At 36.2% G+C, this 20170-nt stretch overlaps 2 protein-coding genes across 3 annotated transcripts in view; one reads left to right on the top strand and one right to left on the bottom strand.

Moving 5' to 3' along the window:
• LOC139963048 (leucine-rich repeat serine/threonine-protein kinase 1-like) overlaps positions 1 to 20170 on the bottom strand; it is a 495817-nt gene that overhangs the window by 154116 nt on the left and 321531 nt on the right. The gene's annotated exons all lie outside the window — the stretch shown is intronic.
• The window catches only part of LOC139962562 (unconventional myosin-VI-like), a 38476-nt gene that overhangs the window by 399 nt on the left and 17907 nt on the right, over positions 1 to 20170 (top strand). Inside the window, exons 2-10 of one of the 2 annotated variants that reach the window (XM_071962675.1) lie at positions 7656 to 7816; positions 10326 to 10395; positions 11121 to 11194; positions 11645 to 11774; positions 13210 to 13315; positions 13653 to 13809; positions 14843 to 15007; positions 15672 to 15752; positions 19580 to 19751. In XM_071962675.1, coding sequence (XP_071818776.1) covers positions 7700 to 7816; positions 10326 to 10395; positions 11121 to 11194; positions 11645 to 11774; positions 13210 to 13315; positions 13653 to 13809; positions 14843 to 15007; positions 15672 to 15752; positions 19580 to 19751 — 1072 coding nt within the window. In that variant the 5' untranslated portion in view covers positions 7656 to 7699. Of the gene's footprint in view, positions 1 to 7655; positions 7817 to 10325; positions 10396 to 11120; positions 11195 to 11644; positions 11775 to 13209; positions 13316 to 13652; positions 13810 to 14842; positions 15008 to 15671; positions 15753 to 19570; positions 19752 to 20170 lie in introns of both variants that reach the window. The other variant, XM_071962674.1, reaches the window with a different exon arrangement.

Raw genomic sequence — 20170 nt, 5'->3', positions numbered from 1 at the left:
TGTATCTGTCAAAGTCGGTGAACTGCTAACTTAGTCTAATATACAGCTATTCAGAATATCTAAATGTAAGGCAGAAGACAGTTCAGTAGTTGCTAGATTACTGTTAGTGTTAAGATAACATCTCAAAGATAATGAACTGCCCTAGGCTAGTCACATTTGAATGACAGAACAAGTTTAACATTAACCAGTAATAATACTACTAAAGCCTAACATCTATAGAACATCTATGTGCCAGTGAAAGGCAGATAGAACTTCAGTTTGCATAACGTGAAAACCTGCTAAATACACTTCAGTAACTTTCTGCATGAGTTCATGTGGAAACTGAAGAGGTTTAGTGGATAGACTTAGGCCTATTTGATGCATACACTAACCTATAATTGTACAGCAACAAACCTGATTGTTGTTCTCAAGTTATTTGAGAACGACATTTCATTTCCCATATTAAAGTTATTTTAATTGATTTGAAGTTTTGCAAGAAGGAGAGTTTACACAATTATAGCAGTCAAGTGTTTTGTCAACAATGACAAACAACCATTTTGGCTGCAAAATACCCAGGCTATTAAATAAATGGAACATACCAACTGGTTAAATAAGAGACTTTGATCCCAATTTGCTTGCTTGCTAAACTTTGCTAAATCGTTCCACCCATTGATTCAAAAATTTGTCGGTAAAGACGCCATTCTGCTGTATACTAATCTGGTACAGAAAGGATACCATCTTTGCTTTGTTTCCAAAAACAAACCTAGATTGTCCCAGCCTTCATAAAATTGCCACGTAGCAATTAAAACTTCTAATAAATGTGTATTGAATTAATAAAGAACTTGATGTGATGTTTTTGTCTTTAGATGGTTATCAAGATATTTGATCTCCCTTTGTTAACATCCCTTCATTCTTAAGCCCCCTTTTGTTGTTTGTTCTTTTCCTTTTTCTTCAAAAATCTTAAAGACTCTAACATCCTGTTGCTCATCTCAACCAACCTGGGTTTTCTTGGTCTATTTAGGATTTATGTTTAGATAGATTGCCTAATATTGCTATTAAACATCCTTCCTCTGCCTACAACTTGCTCATCCCTCCAATCTGCCAGTGGCATGTCTAAGAGGGAGCCAAGGGAGGGGGGCAATGGTCACCCACCTCTAGTGTCAGTTTGGGAGGAAAGGTTCGGTCGGCAGATCTTTTCAGAATTCAAAAGTATTCATTAACAGTTTCTAACCTTTCTTTTTGATCTAATTTGTAGTCTAAATTTGCCTCAGATTGCACAATTTGATGTCAAACTTTTACCTGGAAAAAAACCTGCAGAGGTTCAGAACAGTGGCGGAGCATCCATACAGTCAGGGGGGCGAATGCCCCCCCTGACGGACTCAAATGGACCGCTGGCGCCCTTTTCAGCTCTTTACCACTTTTTACTTATTCGCAATTATTGACTTTTTTATTGCGCTCTCATCTACCTATTGACATTTGTCACATTTTGTTGGTGTAATTTGGCGATGACACCTATTTATTCTTCGTTAATCTGCAAATTAGCCAGGCCCAGAAAGGGTCATTTCCGGCGATCTAGGGAATATCTTTACTCAAAAAAATTCTGTACGCTACGCGCCCCTACAGACCATTCTCATCCTTCCTGACCAATACCCCTAGCTCCGCCACTGGTCCAGAACCCCCCTTTCACATGGGAGTCGCATTCAATAGCCCCACAGCCACACCCCTTTCATATGCAGTGCATGCCACCATGATACACACCACCTTCCTTCTCCTGTCCTCTTCAAATGTAGTGCATTCCACTGGGATCCACACCACCTCCCTAACTCTCTCATGTCCCCTTTCAAATGTGGTGCATGCCACTGCAATCTGCACCCCCATCCCCATCTAGCAGAGGGAAATATGACTCTGCAGGAATTAGTGGGTACATTTGACTCTGAACATATAGAAATATTAGCAAACTCCGAAAAGGTTATTTCTTTCTAAATTGTGATTTATAGGAAAAGTAAAAATTAGGATCTTTTACTTTGCCATGGACTCTATGATCCTTTGCCTTATTACCTTTGTTACTGTAATAGAACTATATTACTAATTAAACCCCTTTATCAAGGAATCACCCAGGTAGTATATATTCTTGTATGTCGATGAATAGCTCTTTCTGTGCCCATCAAGTACCAACCGCTCAAGCAATAAATCTCCTCTCCAACTACAATAATTGAATATTTGAATTGAGTCGATATCGTGTTTGAAGTAATTACCCAAGATGTACAGACTGACTGTCATGCACACACACACTGTTTGTCTTTATCTATGGTACAGTTGAGTAGACATGTCCTATCTACACTGGGTTCAATGTCTAATTCCCAGTATTACAATACACAGTTAACCCAGTGGCATGATATCGCACACTTAGGACACTGATGATTCCATCTTCACACTACCTGCAAAGGCAAGTGATTAACAAGAAACTGTGAACATTCTGTGTATTAACTTGATAAATGCTATGATACATTTATGGTTATTGTTAATCATTACGGTCATGGTTGCTAAGCATTTTCATCACAAGATTCAGCTTAAAGTAACAACCTATAGGATGTCTGAAATATAAGCTTGCAGTCAAGAATAATTCATCCAGTTAGAGTATCGTACAGAAGGAAGCTATGCAAATGGGACATACTGTACAGTATAGTGTAACAATGTATAGCATTTTTCTTACATGGAAACCGTAGTGTTTTATACATTTCAAAATTCAGCACCTTCAAAACAGCTATAAACAAACTTTGAACATGAACTTATTCCCTGCTCTCGATATTTTTTATTTTCTCCATTTTTATATTGAATATTCCAAAACTTGATGATAGCCAGAATATTTTTTCAGCACGTGCAATCTGTATCAGGTGGCTAAAATCGTAAAAAATCTAGGCCTTGACCTTGATTGCTAAATTTAGGAGAGTTCAGAAATATATTTTTGTCATTTAAATGGTAATACTAGACTAGAGGAAGATAATTTAAAACATCCTGCCAAAACAGTTTCATTCAGTCACTTACAAGCCACTTTCGACAGATAACATAATACATCTTGTGTATGGATCGTTCTGTAATAATACAGGGGCCACATAAAGTCAGGTAGGCAGACTGGGGGTATACAATGATGCCAATCTCCTTTTCTGTGTACACTCTTTCATAACTGTACATACTGTAGTACCATTTCCTTCTGAAATGTGTACACAGTAACCTTCATCCCCTCAGACATGTATGTGCAATTATTTCAGAGTCCTTCGCAGTAGCCATTTTGTTATTCATTTTGATAAACACTGTCGACTGAGCTACAATATAATCTTCCTTGTTTCCACCATTCATTCACTTTCCAATCCATTCGACTTCTTATAAAAAAAGCACTTAAATCATGGAAGCACATCTGTTAGTTTTTTATCAGTGTTTGGTAGTACCAGCATAGCTCATACTGTACTGCAGTGTAATACAGTGGTAACTATCTGACTTTTTCACGGTTTACCCAGTGTGTGTTGTCAAGTAGATAGATGAGTATTATTTGTACAGTTAGTATACTGTATAAATATTGAACAGCTGCTATGATGTGCATGTAGATATATATATATATATATATAGATATAGATATATATATATATATATATATATATATATATAATATATATATATATAGATATATAGATATATATATATATATATATATATATATATATATACATATATATATATATATATATATATATATATATATATATATATATATATATATATAGTATACCTTTACAGCAACTTTAATACAGCATGCCATGTTGTTAATCAATTTTCACGCCTGCAATGTGCGGCGATCATCAGACAACTGTTGTCTCATGATCGCCGCACATTGCAGTTGTGAAAAATCGAGTAACACAACATGCTGTAAGTTACCGTATAGGTATACTATATTATGCACTTGCTCTACTTCTATGTATTGAGCACTTTTGCAACAGGAAGTTAACATCTGAAGCTATGTTATATATATCTTTTCGAACCAGGGACTCCCCCATCATATGCGGACAGCGTAACCAAGTAGGCTGCTGATTGTAAGTCCAGAGGTTTGAAACTGATAAGAAAGTTAGTTATCCACTGTAGACATTTGCCACCATCTATATACCTCATGGTGATATACTCACAAAATGTGGGGGGAAAAAGAAACACAAAGAGTAAAGTATATGGACTGAATGCTGTATTGTACTATAGGTAAAAGAAGGAAGGATCTAGACATGTATTGTACATGTAATGATGTGTTACAAATGTTATGTTTTTGTAATAAAACTGGTCACTTCAAAACTAGGAAACCCTCAATTGGCAACTTTTATTAATAACTGGTCCCAACAATATTATGTGGCACAGAATCGTGTTAGGCAATCTTTTAAATACAGCACAATATGAGTACCAAATATGCACACACTTGAAAATTAGTGGCAGGGAAAAAACATAGTAATTGTATGTCCTCACCAACTGTCAATTTTGTCCCCCAACCACACCCCACCAGCCCGCCCATTGGATTTACAAACTGTATCAAATGTCAAATATATTTCAGATACATTACTGTAAACAGCAGCATGTCAACTTAATGGTTACAGTTAGTGAATTCTGTTAGACACAGTACAGCATATTTCATATATGTTGCTCACACACAGCCAATGATTGGCTCAATACAGTAGCTTCAATGTGTACATAATATGTGTACACAATTTGATCATACAATTATAATGCAAGTATGTCTTTTAACACAGGTGTCCTGTAGAAGTTTATGTTGGCCAAGATCAATCAATTTTTTATGACAAATGGATCATTGATCACAGTTGATGATCATATGTTAACAATGCTAAGTATTAAGATAAATTATGTTTCAGAAGCGACAACTCATTTATGCTTGCCACTCTAAGTAACACCCAAAATGCGCATTCACTTCAAAATCAAGTATTTAAGTAATAAATAAAAGGAAATTAGGTAGAGTAGAGCAAGTCAAATAAAATACATAGCATCATTTCAGTATAAGAAATGTTTAATAGTTTAGCCCTTTATTGTCAATTAGTTGTGAATAAAACTGTAGTACACGTACAGTATGTTATATGATTTAGATTTTGTTTCTTGCAATGTCACCACATATTGCAAACTACAACACTGGCTCCAATAATATATTATATGTAATAGTATATTAAGAGTGAATTTTGGAAAATGAAATTGTCCCACTTTTAAGTAATTAATAGTAGGCCTATTATGCATTATAAGGCAATATATATATACAGAATGGTGGTTGCTAGGTAACTCCTAAATCAGCACAATCAGTTTAAAAGCAGAGCATCAGATTATGGAAAATAGCAGTTTCAATTAATTGTCTGTAAATTAACACACTTTATATTGTAACCAAGGACAGTCTCATACAGTGAGGTTGATAAGGTTGTGTCCCCTGTCCTCATTTAGGCAGTCATTGTAACCATGGTAACTGTAACTAGCAAAAGTCTGGATTTTTCTGTCCCCTGATCTTCACAATTCAGTCACTGTGTAGTATTTTGTGCACTGCATTGAAAAGTGATGATACTGGTTGCTAAGTAACTCTTCAAGGTTCACATCAAGTTCAATCTTTATTTAAACAGGATTTAAACATTAAAATTTAAACAGGATTGAAACAAATTTCCCTAATGTACAGTAAGAATGTAGGTTTAATCAAATGAGCGACATACAGTGTGTTTTATGGCTTTTGGCATAAAACATTCTTATGAGATATCACTAATAAAAATTTATAAATCACCACCACCAATTTGTTTGTTTGATGAATAATGAATTAGTGAACTGTTAGGAAAACAGTTGTGCTGAGTATAGGTGTAGTCAAGGTGTCAAATGGGTTAAGGCAGTGGACTTGCGATCTAATGTTTGCAGGTTCGAGTCCTGGCCAGATCATTATAGTATGTTCTTGAGCAAAGCACTTGTTTATCTCCATTGCCTTTCTTCACCTTCTTGACTTGAGATGTAACTTCTAAATATAGTTGCATGCGCGGTTTGTGGTTGCACCCTATGGGAAGTCCCTAGGGAACAAGTAGTGCCCCACGAGGGATTGTTTAAATTGGGAACACATTGGTGTGTGGGTGTGACATGTTGCCAATGACCTGGGGTTAAGTTGTAAAGTCATGTGAGAGGCCCTTGGCCTCATACAAGACTACCTCAAAAACCTTCAACTTTTTTTCTTTTTCTAAGTTTTTCTTTTTTCTTTTAACTTTATACTGTCTATAGTTTCTGTATTAATCAATATTTTCTATATAGATATGATATTGCTGCACGTCACTCAGTTGCAAAACAATGTATGTGTGTATATAATGTCCTTCGGTTACTTTTCTCTATACTTTATCAAAATAATAACAGTAAAATCTTGACTTGCAAGCCGTCCTCTTGAAGTACTTACAGTAATTAATACAAGTAATACACATGTAAAAATATTATACAGGCCAATCTTGTGTTATGTGGTGTACTGTTGTTGATTCTCTTGCTTATATACTATATTTTATTGAACAGGGTTTTATCAGTGTGTGTTTGCGTGTATGTGTGTGTCTGGGAACAGACTTTTAACATTTAAATGGCATGCCCTGGGTTTTGTAGTTGCAGGTGAGTAAGTGCTTTATGACTACTAAGCAAAGAGTGTGCTACACAATTCTGTCTTGCAGTATTGAAATTGATTTATCTCTGGTTAAAATATTTCATAATTCATGCTCTGAGGGTTTTATTCCAATATAATCATAATCCAGTGACCTTGCATGATTGCGGTGGGAATGTCAAAATCGGCATGGAAACGTTGCCGTTCTATTTCCTGTGTTGTTATTATACATAGATATCTCCATCATTCGTGTAATTTAACGCTTTGAGTATATAGGTTTTTCCCTTTTGCTTTCTTTTGAAAAGTTCAAATTCCTACACATCATTGATAACTTGGTTATCAGACATTTGCTACTTACAGGGAGTATTACTACTGATATATGTGCAATTGATAATGCTGAATGTAGTACAGAACTGTACCAAGCAATAGACTAAATGATATTAGTTTTTTTGTGGTTCAAAATACCTTCAGGAAACTATATAAAGCTGCTTTACCTAAGGCGAGGCGAATAGGAGGAGTGAGTGAGGGAAGGGGGGGGGGGGGGGAAAGGAGGAGTTACCTCTCATAAAAAATATATAAAAAAATATTGTCTTCAAATTTCCTGTCATACATATTTGTTTGACTTTTCCAAGGATATGGGGCCATTTGGTATAGGATTGGTGGAACAGAACAGACTTCCAAGAAGTTGTGAACATGTTGGAAAGAACTTCATAATTAAGGCAAGATCAATGAGACATGTTACAATAATAAAGAGTTTACTTTGAAAGGAGGGGGCGGGGGAGGGAAGGTACAGTAGGTTGGCTGTGTCTACATTGTTATACCAAACATGGAACTGAAATGAACAATGTGTAACACTATGTTCATGATAGTAGTGTGGGGGGGGGGTGGGAATGGAAGGTAGAGGAAAGGGTAGTGAGTAAGAGATGTAGGGAGGGAGGGGAGGGGGTGGTTTAGAAGGGCTGGCATTGGTTGTTGTTGTTTGATTGAATTAGAAGAGACTAATAACAAGTCTCGTTTTCTAATATTTCCTCTTTTTTAGAGGGTTTTGTAGAAAAGAGGTGATAGAAGCTAGGCATCGTCAGGATGGACGGAGACCATAAGGTGTGGGTGCCCCACGTGGAAGATGGATTCCAGTTGGGAAAGATTTTAGATATCGGTGCGGAGACCATCACGGTGGAGCCATTCAACCAACCAAACAAGGTAAAGATATTGACAGTTAATTTCCATGATTGATGGTTGTTTATCCTCTTGGTTTGGTCAAGGGTAGTTGAGATTGACAAAAGGTTTTAAGGGGCAGGGCATGGCATAAGGGATGGGGGAGGGGGAGGGGGACACTTCCATCTTGTTTGAATATGACTTCGGGTAAGAGGGAATCTACTGTTTGATCTGCCATGGGTATCATGTACTGAAAACTTTAATACAACCTTAAAGTTAACAACAAGTACTGGAAAATTTACTAATGAGGGAGAGACTAAATTTATAGAAAGCAGGAAGTCCTATATCGGCTACTGAAACTGTGTATATATCCCTTGAACAACGAGATGCCATTGAAAACTTTGTGAACGCAATTTAAAGGTTGTAAATTCCAAACCCATACAGTTCTTTAAATATAAATTCTATGCCAGGTACAATGAACAAAAGGGTTGCTAAGGTGTTATAGAAATGTTAGATGCAAGTAAAATATTTATTTCACTAAAAATAGATGATTAAGGTTTGTTTGCCCTATATTAAGCAACTTCCTAGTCTTTTGTGCATTTACTGTACAATACCAGTGTTTGAGTGACTATTGTAAAGGAACTGCTTAAATGAGACCTCCTGTAATGCGTGATACGTAGATATATACTGAACCAACCACAGTGTATCTAAAAATTACAATACTTGATACTTTGAACATAATTTACTATATCTTGAGATTTTAGGAGAGATTTTTGTACTCCAAAAGTTCTTTTCTAATAAAAAAAACTGTTAGCAAACTGCTTATCTACTAAAGGAGCCTGTGTAAGAGATTGTGTAAAAGTAAGAGGGCCTGACGTTTCGATCCTAGCAGGATCTGAGGATGATCCTGCTAGGATCCAAATGTCAGGCCCTGTTACTTTTCACAAAGAGTTATTTTATAAGATATTTAGACCTTGAGAAAGGTTATTCGTTATATAACATGCCACACCACCAAGCACTGTTTCTTGAACTTTGTACTCCAAAAGTTATTTTCAAAATAAAACAAAACTGTTAGCAAACTGCTTATCCACTAAAGAGCCTGTGTAAGAGAATGTGTAAAAGGTTTCGATCCCAGCAGGATCTTCAGAAGATCCTGCTAGGATCAAAACATCAGGCCCTCTTTACTTTTACACCAAAGTTATTTTATAAGATATCTAGACCTTGAGAAAGGTCAGTCGTTATATAACATGCCACACCACCAAGCACTGTGTCTTGCTTATTGTTGTTTTGCCATCTTATACAGTAAATCCCTTTAATATGTACACAACAGTATTAGCATACTGTACTATGGCAAAATGTGTGAACAAATACCAAATTTTGAATAAATTTAGGTCTGTTCAGCACAGCCTTTTGTATTGTACTTGCATAGTAGGTACACAATACATTTCTGCATTATTATTAGTGCATTTAGGTGTAGTCTGCAATCTATTGAACTTTGCACCGTTGAGTCATAGCTTTGATTTAGTCTCATGTCATGACAGCTGTACATGTTCGTCTGGATATGATATGAAATATCAGGCATGGTATCAGTGTAATCACCAAACTGAAAGTAAGAAATAAGAACAATTTACAATAAAAGCTCAACGAAAATGGATTCAGAGAGAAAAATCTTTTAGAGAAGTATGAGTCAGCGATGATTGTTTTAGTTTATTACTATCCTCAAAAAATAAAATATAAAATATTATATCATAGTTTCTCAATTTTCAACCCCCCCTCCTCCAAAAAAAAGGGTGCTCTTTTGAATTTTTATTCCTAATTGCATTGTATGTCTGCTAATACCTCATAACAATGTTGTTCATTAGCTTTTAACAGGAAGGTTTCATAAATTTGAAAAAAAAAAAAATTGAGTTCAATGTCCATGTTATTATTTTGGTAACCAAGGGGATAAAGGATAAAACAGTTGCTGCAAGTATATAGGATAGTGCTCTCATAAATTGTGATGTCTGTTCCTCACCCATCATGCAATTTTTCTTGGAAAAATTTGATAACCTGTGACGGTATGTCAGTGACCAAAATTAGTGTTTCAATTTAATAGTGCTTCCTTGCATTACTGTACCTATTAGTTGATCATTTTATGCCATCTTAGGGCAGGGATAGCTCCCTTGGCAGAGTACCAGACTTGTACGATAGTTGTTAGGAACATGTCAGACAGGAGATGATAATCTGGGGGGGGGGGGCTACACCCCTGGCACCCAGGTGTAAATTATGGGGTACAGGGACAAACAAAAATTGTTTTCTCATTTTCGAGACATTTTCATCAAAAATGAAGACTTCAAAAAGTGGGCCAGTGATGTAACTGTATTGTGGCTCAATGGCGATCCTGACATCCCTAATATATGTACTGTCACTTGTTTGAATCTTGGGATATCCTAAACTCCTTTTATTCCTTCTGACCAAAAAAAGGAACCTCAGTAATGAAGTTGACATAAAAAAATGAATGTCAAAAAGAAAAACAGAATTTTAACTTTTTATTTCCTTTTTTCTTCTTCTCCAGCCTGTCACTGCTCCATATGACCGAGTCTTTTCGGCAGAAGATGATGAAAGCAAAGAAGTTGAAGATAATTGTAAGGACAGAACTATTAAATTATCTTTCATTATGATAGTTTTTAGTGTGAGAAATACAACAACATCTTCAAATTTTGACAAGCATTTTACAGACATCTTCCTTCAGCCATTAGCCTTCACTGAGGGATTAGGTTGCCTGATTTTATTCTCGTAAATATTGAGGAATTATAATTCGGAGGGTTGAAAAATCCTAGGAAAGTGCTTTGGAATCTGTTTAAGCAAAGTTAAAACATGGTTTGGATAGATTTAACAGGTTCAGAGGTGCTAGAAGCTGTGTTACTAGTTTGGTGGTGGGGGGGGGGGGGGTCGAGATGCTGATATATCCAATGTGGTCATTCAGGATGGGCCAAATGATCCATTACCAATGTGGGTCCTGGTACAGGGTGTAAAGAGGGTGGGGGTGGGGTGGGGATGTCTCTCAAAGGAAATTTTTGTATGATTAAGACTACTTCAAAGTGGTGCTAAATTTTGCAGGTTTTTAGATTCAAATCCTGAAACTATGAAAAATAGAAATGTCGTTGAAGTTTTATATAACCAAAAAAATATGGTTGACCGTATAAATGGTGGGTCCCCCTTTGTGGCTCACACATTCAAGCTTAAAAAAATTACGACATCATATATTGTTGGATGGAATCTTTTTTGATTGTTGGTAGGTTTATCAAATCTTTATCGATGAATTTTATCACTAGTATATTTTTCTTTTTCTTTCCGTTCCATTCTGCAGGTTCCCTTATGTATCTGAACGAAGCCACACTGCTACACAACCTTCGATTACGTTACAAGAAGGATAGTATCTATGTAAGATATAAATGCAGTAATATCTTTCACTTTTAAGCTGCTTTTCTTCAGTTGATGTTGATAAAAAAACAAAAAACACATGTGTATGTCATTCAACAATATATGTCATGCTTTATATTAGTCACATGAATTTGAAAAAAAATCTAACTAATTTGAGGTACTATTTCTCGCATAGAAGCTTTATTAATAAAGAAAAAAACAGTTCACTTTTAAAGAAAATCGAATTGAGATTAAAAATTAGGAAAACAGTTTTGAGATAATTTTGCATCTGTAGACGACTTTAAAAGCCATAATTATACCCATTGGTACTATGGCTCTGCTGTTCTTGTGTCACTCCCTCCCCCGCCCTTCCCCCTTAATCAACCCCTGTACCTTCATTTCCCAACCCCATGGCTACCTCCCTTCCCATGCCTACTCTAAATGACGTTCTTTTCTTATTTTGTCTTTCAGACCTATGTAGCCAATATCCTGATAGCAGTCAATCCTTATAAGGATATGCCTCATCTATATTCCTCAGAGAGTATTGAGAAGTACCGAGGGAAATCACTTGGTGTATTACCTCCTCATGTATTTGCAATAGGTAAGATGCTTAAAGTGATATACTTATGAAATATAATATTAGAGATCATTGATGCCTTTACCACCTCACGTACTTGCTGAAAACAATCGTCTTTCATGCTCAGAAATGTCAGCGAGTGAAATAGAAAGGGAAATCACATAATCTTTACCTTTGTTGCGTGTACGCTACTGAGAGCATGGTGGCCAATTGGCTAAGGCGTCGGACTCGTGATCCAAGGATTGCTGGTTCGATTCATGCCTAGTTCATTAATACAATGTGTCCTTGGGCAAGATGCTTTATCTCACTTGCCTCTCTCCACCCAGGGGTTCAATGGGTACCTGTGTGGTAACTTGTCATTTGGGCGCAGTATATAACTGCTGCCGACTGGAGGGATTGTCTCTGGGACAGGTTATCATTGACCAGGGGTAATATAACGTCTGTAAAGCGCTTTGAGACCTATCGCTGGTGTAAAGCGCTATATAAAAAATCAAATATAAAATCAAAAATCAATAGAAAAACTGAAAACAAATCTTCTGCCGTAGTCTTTGTTGATATGAAACAGAGAAGGAAATTACTTCGGTGTTTTACCTACTCACACATTTGCAATAGGTAAAGATGAACACTATCCCCTGCCCTGCTTAGAGTTACATGCTTGAAAATACAGAGATAGGAATCACTTGTAGTATTGCAATTGATAAGCTGTCGACAAGCTGAAACAATCGAGAATTACAGAGCGTAATTTACTTGGTGACCTCTGGCCTCATGTGGCTGCAGTAGGTATGATGAAAGTCATCCTCTATCTTGCTTGAAGTTAAACATTTATGAAAACAGAAAACTACTGAGTAGGATCACTGTATGGTGTCCTAATGCTTGACATAATTGGAATAGAGAAGGTGACAACTAATGGCATATCGTGTTCAGAGGTAAATACTGGAAAAATTGAGACATTCAGAGGGTAATAAGTTGGTGACCTCTTGCCTCATCTTGTTGCAATGCGCAAGGGGGCCGTGTCAAAAGTCGGACGCTGAGGGGGTGCAGCCATGCTGGGTAGGAAGTATTCATTTTCTGCTTTGCAGTTTCACACACAAATAGCCATTGAAGTTTCTCACAATAGACTATGCTGGGTCTGCCGAGATAATCCCTATTGTTTGATATTGATTCAGCCTCGCTGCAGGGTATTTGCAGCTGCTGCAGCTTTTTGTTTTGACACTGTTCCTTATTCTATTTAATGATCTCCTGTGCAGTGTCACACAATAGTCACTACTGGTCTGCCAAGATATTCTCTATGATTAGATATTGATTCAGCCTGGCTGCAGGGTATTTTGCAGCTGCTGCAGCTTTCCTTCTTGACACAGTGCCTGATGAGTGTGAGTCTCCTGCCACTGCACTGGAAATTCATTGGTCATCATTTGCATAATTGATATTTATCAACTTTCCCATAATTTCCTATTCTTAGCTGACAAAGCATTCCGTGACATGGTGACCAATAAGGTTAGCCAATCTGTGATAGTCAGTGGAGAGTCAGGGGCTGGCAAGACCGAGACTACCAAGTACATGCTCAGGTCAGTATCTCTGTCATCGTAATTTACAGATTTTGTAACAGTTTACACTCAGTTTTGTCTTTAAAAATTAAAACATACTCTTCGTTTTCCAAAATCATAGAAATGACAAATTGCAAGAGTCCAATGTTGGAAGTTCCATTGTGACACTTTCCTGGTGGGTTAGATGTTTCTTACTGTACACAATTTACTATGAATTAGTAGTGACATTTTGGATATTTTTTTTCTCTTTTTCTTTCATGAATGGGGCGGGGGTTGGGGTTGTGGAGGTAGTTGCTACAAAATATTTTGCTTGACTTTTTGTCTTACTAATTTTTTTAATTTTTGAACTTTGTGTCAGGTACCTGACTGAGTCTCATGGACAGAGTGCTGGCATCATAGAACAGAGAATCGTAGAAGCCAATCCACTACTGGAAGCTTTCGGCAATGCCAAGACCGTCAGAAACAACAACAGCAGTCGATTCGGAAAATTTGTTGAGATGCACTTTAACGCCAAGGTAATTCTGCTCAACGACTGTGTGTTACCTACGATAGTGGTTACCAAATATTCCTCATTAATAAGACTTTTCTGCAATTAGGAATTTTGGTAGCTTGTTAATGGAGGATATTATGTTACAAACTTGCTTATGGTTTATGACCAAAACAAATAAAATGCATGCCCCCATGTTTCTCTTTTCAGTTAAATTTTTCAAAATATTCACCTTGGAAAATATGCTGAATGACTAGAAATTTAGGTCTAATTGATAATATATTAAAACTTCTAATTGATAATGTTTATTCATTGTTTTGTAAATTCTTAACAACAGCCACAGGACAATCTTTTTGCTTCAGATAACAAAGGAAGCGACCAAGTATGAAATCAACTTTATGTTCTTGACAAATTTGTAATGCATTGGTTAAACGTTTTATTATGACACTAAAATAGATTGTGTAAAAGTAAGTTGGCCTGACGTTTCGATCCTAGCAGGATCTTCAAAGGCTTGTACATAAATTTGGTTTCATCTCATCACAGAAGAATAAAGTGTTTTAATTTTGTGTAGCAGTTTGATAGCTCTGAATTTTGTCTAATAAATTACTATGGTTTCTGTGTAAAAAAAACCCTGCTATACATCTTTGCACTTGCATAGCAATTTGTCAGGTTTGCATAGCAATTTGTCAAGTTTGCATAGCAATTTGTCAAGTTTGCATAGCAATTTTCAAGTTTGCATAGCAATTTGTCAATATTGCATAGCAATTTGTAAATTTTGCATAGCAATTTGTAAAGTTTGCCTAGCAATTTGTTAATATTGCATAGCAATTTGTAAATTTTGCATAGCAATTTGTAAATTTTGCATAGCAATTTGTAAATATTGCATAGCAATTTGTAAATATTGCATACCAATATGTCAAGTTTGCGTAGCAATTTTGTCAATTTTGCATAGCAATTGGTCAATTTTGCATAGCATTTTGTTATGCGATACAGGATAAATTATTCCGTTTCGTGTGCTGCTTGTCTTTCTTTAAAACTGGAATGTTACTTCTTCATTACAGCCACAGGTCGTTGGAGGTCACGTCTCTCATTATCTCCTAGAGAAGCCGAGAGTCTGCTGGCAGAGTAAGAATGAAAGAAACTATCACATCTTCTACTATCTCTGTGCCGGAGCTCCGGAGAAGACCAGAGAAATGCTCAGGATCACCCAGCCAGACAATTTTCAGGTATGTGTCGTTCTCACCTTTGACCTTAGGTCAGGTCATTATTGATTTCATTCACTCATACATAACCATGGATACAAATCCTGTTCTTTACAAACTGAACTAGCTAACCCCTTCCTACAATTTCGGAGTTGATGCTGAATTGTATTGACCATTCATCTACTGAGAATGCCTTTCGAGACCATTAGGACTTTGGCAATGTGTTCTTCTCACCTTTCACCCTAGGTCTTATCATTTATTCATCTCTTAATCATAAATATAAATTAAGTCCTTTTCAAACTGAACTATCCAACCTCCCCCCCCGTCACCTTGCCTTCCATTCACTAGAGATGATTTTCAACAATAGGGGATGGGGGGTGGGCAACAGTGAACTTTGTTAGGAAAACGCTGTGCTTTAACTGTAAAGTTAGGATGTTTTGGGGGTGGGGGCAGGAGGGGGGCGGTTGGTGAAATGTCTCCCAGTTTTTGGGAGCATACTTCCAGACATGATACTTCCAGACATGATACTTCCAGACACTCTGCTAGATTCTTATCTCTCTGGTCTGTCTGTACTTTCGTACGCATTGTTTGGAAAAAAATATCACACACCATGACCCATCTCCAAGATGTTGTACCCAATGAACCCCCCTCCCCGCTGCTTCTAATGCCTTTTCTCTATTTGTTACAGTACTTGAAATATGGCAACACTCAGTACTTCACTTCCAAGGAAACTGCCAAGGGTGTGCCCGACGATAAGAAGAGTTACCAGGTATGTGCACCTTTGCTGTTCTGTTTAATTTTTCACATAGTTCAACAGTTATCTGCAGTTATTTATAATTAAAGTTTCACAAAGAGTTGACAACAGAAAGAAAAAACATGCATATGGAGAGTACATTGACCTATGTAGCAATGGTTGTTGTGGGTAAGCAATCAAATCCATGTTCCTTAAATGAAATGTTTTCACAGCTGAGATTACGTGAAGTTGGAGATGCAGATTTTGAAACATCTGTCCATTGAAAAGGGGGTAGAGTTGAAAAACTGTCACCTATTCATGTTATAGGGTAGATAAATTGGGTAGATCTAGGGTAGGTAAAATGAAAGGGCACTTTATACACGGTAGCATTAAGCTCCTGGTAGCAATGTATGAAAATACTACGACAAATATAAACTATAATGTTTGACTAAAACCTTGCATTGCACAAATGTGACAAGGCAAGTCAAAATAATGTTAATATTTTGTAGCTGTACATAAAACAATAAAGGTCATTAGTTTTTCCCCCCAAATGAAAATTTTTATCAACAGGATTTTCTTGGGTAAAGTAGCATTTTGGAGGTTCTAGCTTTCTAAATATATTATTCCCAGAAATAGAGGACGTTCACTTAGGGATGATCCTACATCGCATGAGAGGAATGAGACCCTTTTGAGGTTGGCAGTAAATTATATGTTAAAAGTTGAACATTGGTGACCATATTTTGACACTCTAGCATATTTGGGAGCTTTATACTGATATCAGTTTCACCATGCACAGATGAGGTATATACATAAGTGGAAAGCCTGCAACTCTATATTAAAGGCATTGAAGAATCGCCCCAAACTGCGCGTCGCCCTCTGAAAAAAGTTAACTTTGCTTTGCTTGCATGTGAAGTTTCTTGTTGCTACAAAATGGAGACAGTAATGAAACGTGATACCTTGTTATCTTTATCTAGATGTCCAGCGCTGCTATGTACACTTTGTTGTGGGTATTGACCATAGCTGCATGTATTGACTGTACACTAGTGTCTAATTACCGACAGAAGCAAGCTGTGTGTGTATGTTCTGGGGTCGATGGTGGTGTCTAACGCTTCTGTTACACCTCATTCGAAACTATTTCAGATTACTGGGCATCAGACGTTTATTCGTGCGGGAGTCTTCACTCCCTTTAAAGATGATAATAGTTTATAATAATATTCAAGTTTGTTGGTCCTCAGCTATTAGATGTTAACCTCTGTATGTTTTCATTTTGCCCTTTGACTGAGCTTTAAACCTATATTTTACAATATATTTGGTGAGTTTAAAGTATCATTTGTTGCGTTTCTGTTTTATTTGCTATGTGGCATGGCATTTTACAAGAGTATAAATTTTGTTTGCTTATGTAAAACTTTCAGCTGTTTTATTGTATTTTTTTCCCTTTTTCTATTAAATAATAGTAGTTCTATTTTAAAAATAGAAATTATTTTAAAAAACAATAATAATTTGTGCAGTTGTAAAAATGTGGAATTAAATTGGACAAGGTATTTTAGTTTGGTAGAGAAATATCTAATCTTTAATTAGTTTGATTAATTGGTCAGTTTGGAAAACCTAGAACAGTTAAGTCTTTTCCTGTGACTAATTATATCCTTCTGTACTTGAATTAGTCCTTGGTATACTACTTCATAACATCATGATATTCCTTATGAAATGATGAAACAGTTCTGGGTGTGAATTTCACCAAGGCAAGAAGCAAAACAATAGGTTGGGGTGAGGCGTGGGGGGGGGGGGGGAGTGGGGGAGATGATTCTGCAGAAAGAGTACTTGAACAAATATGCTTGTTAACTGAAACACAACTTTTTCTATGATTAAAAAAAAAATTGTTCCTTTGAGCAACTGACATTTTGGTAGTCATTACTTGATTGGCTGTTTTGAATATTTCTCAAAGTGCTTATTCGTAGGTTTTCTTTCTAAAATTTAAACGTTCATGCTATATGTAGTTTAATGTTAAACTTTTGACCAAACTTCTAAATTAGGCACCGTCTTCTGTGTTGTTAATTTCTGTGACAGCTGCCACCATGCAAAGCACACACGCAATGTATTCTGTTGATCTCTTGTTGTCCGTAAACACATGTTGTATTTGTCTTCAAGGTTATTTCTCACTCCCCCCATCCCCCCCATGGGGACAGTATTATACCAAACAATGTAAATTTCCAATTTTCTCTGTCAAAAAATTTCCTTTCAATGTTTTGTTTAGATTGTACAAACAATCACTCAGATGAAACAGTGTACGTCTAATTATGACGATAAAACAAGGATTCCCGAGGGTTTGACTAAATATGGTCTTTTTTGTCACTGTGTACTAGTGCGTGACATATGTGGGATTACCATTTGCAATACTGACATACTATATTGTTTCAATAAAATATTGGACAATTTTGTTCCCTGAATGTTTGCCGCGAGAAAGGGTTGTTTTATTAATCTTGAGAGAATTATGTCGGTGACAACAGGGGAAGGATAAAGTAAATTAATAATGGAAACTACCCTGATAAATAATGTAGATTTATACAAGTGTAGCTTCTTCATGTGGAACAGTTTCCCCAAAAATATGATTATATCCATCGAAAAAAAGAAAATTACAACCAGTTTAAAACTAGGATGTTTGTGCTTACTGGTGGGTATATCTATGATATCTTTGACACAAACTATGTTTAGTATCTTAATCTTGTATGCTACATTGCAAGGAATATTGGAGAGAACAGGATGTATCGTTACATGATTGTCACAAGATTCTCTCCCCCCTCCCCTCCCCCTCCCAACTGCCCTACCCAGGCTTGCCCAATACCAATTTAGGAGATTATGCTTCCAGGATTGAATACTGATTTGTGGTATTAATAATGACAACATAATAATAATATAAAGAACATTGGTACAAACTGAAAAGCAGTTTAGGAACATTTCTATTTTTGCAATTATTATTGAAATAATATTGTTATTTTCGATGTCAAATATCAAATATAAGTATTGCTTTTATTTCAGCATGTTTTTGCATGGTACACATCACAAGGTTTTCCTCTTGTTGATTATGTTGCAATTTTTCTCTCTCTATTTCAAATTTCACTTTTTCCTTATTTTATTATATTTTTTAACTGTTTTTAAATGTACATTAGTTGGGTGTGTTCAGCCAGATTCTAATGTGATGGGCCTTATGTTTAGTTGCATAGCATACAAAACTATAACCAATTACAATATAATTATGAAAAATTAAGAAAAAAGTGGCATTTTTTTAAAGATAAAAGTGTGAAAGCAACAATACGGAGACAAAATAAGTCAATGTTATCTAGACTATACAGAATGATTTCTGAACAATATATCAGCCATTTCAAAAGTGAAATTACCCATGAATGTGTGAATGACCAATGTTTAACTCTAGGCATATTTGTTGTAAGAAACAAATGACCTTCCAAGTGTTAAGTTAAACAAAGAACAATGAAGACATCATGAAGTCAAATGTGAAGTTAAGTTGGTTTTGTGCGTAGATTTCTGGATAGATAGCATCAGATGTAAAATAATCAGAGTCAATTCCCTACTTGAATCATGGTGTTAAATTATGAATGAAAAAAAAAACAATAATAATAAAGGATTTAAAGTGATTTCATCTCCCTCTGGCACTATGATATATAACAATGACATAATGACAGCCCCCTGACATGTAGACTTTGTAATTGTGATATCTTCCAACTAAAACTAGATTTATTCCTAACAATTTTTCATCACTGTTAGCATCAATATGATGGTTTGGTCTACATCTCCTTATATTGATATTTATGTATCTATATTTTGTCCTGACACACTCACAGTACAAGAAGAAAGGAGGTTTATTTGACATCAAGATGGACGATGTGTTGGGATTCACCCGAGTCAAAGAGGCCATGGCAAAGATTGGACTGACCGAGAAGGAACAGGATGAAATAATGAGAGTGACGGCCGCTGTACTACATCTAGGCAACATAGCATTCAAAAGTAGTGATGCAATAGAGGGTGAGTGTTACTATAAAGCAGATCATGTGAGTACACATAGCTAGTACATAGAGTACCACACATTTAGTACATAGAGTACCAATATACACATATAGTGTAAAAGACGTGAGTGTTCAATAGCATTCAAAAGTATTGATGCAGTAGAGGGTGAGTGTTGTTGCTAAGCAGATGTGAGTACACATAGCTAGTACATGGAGTACCACACATTTAGTACATAGAGTACCAATATACACATATATACACATATAAACAATAAACACATATATACAAACATGCATGCTTTGAGTACACATACCGAAACAAAACAAAATAATGGAGAAGGGTCACTTTTTTACACATCTATGAAACAGCATTATCAAATAGTGATACGATGGAGGACTCATGGTATCATACAGATCTGTTTAGACTGGTTTGTATGT

The sequence above is a fragment of the Apostichopus japonicus genome, chromosome 21 (genome assembly GCF_037975245.1).
Source record: "Apostichopus japonicus isolate 1M-3 chromosome 21, ASM3797524v1, whole genome shotgun sequence".
Taxonomy (NCBI): domain Eukaryota; kingdom Metazoa; phylum Echinodermata; class Holothuroidea; order Aspidochirotida; family Stichopodidae; genus Apostichopus; species Apostichopus japonicus.
Note: the sequence above shows the minus strand (reverse complement) of the source record. Positions and strands in the feature narration are given on the sequence as shown.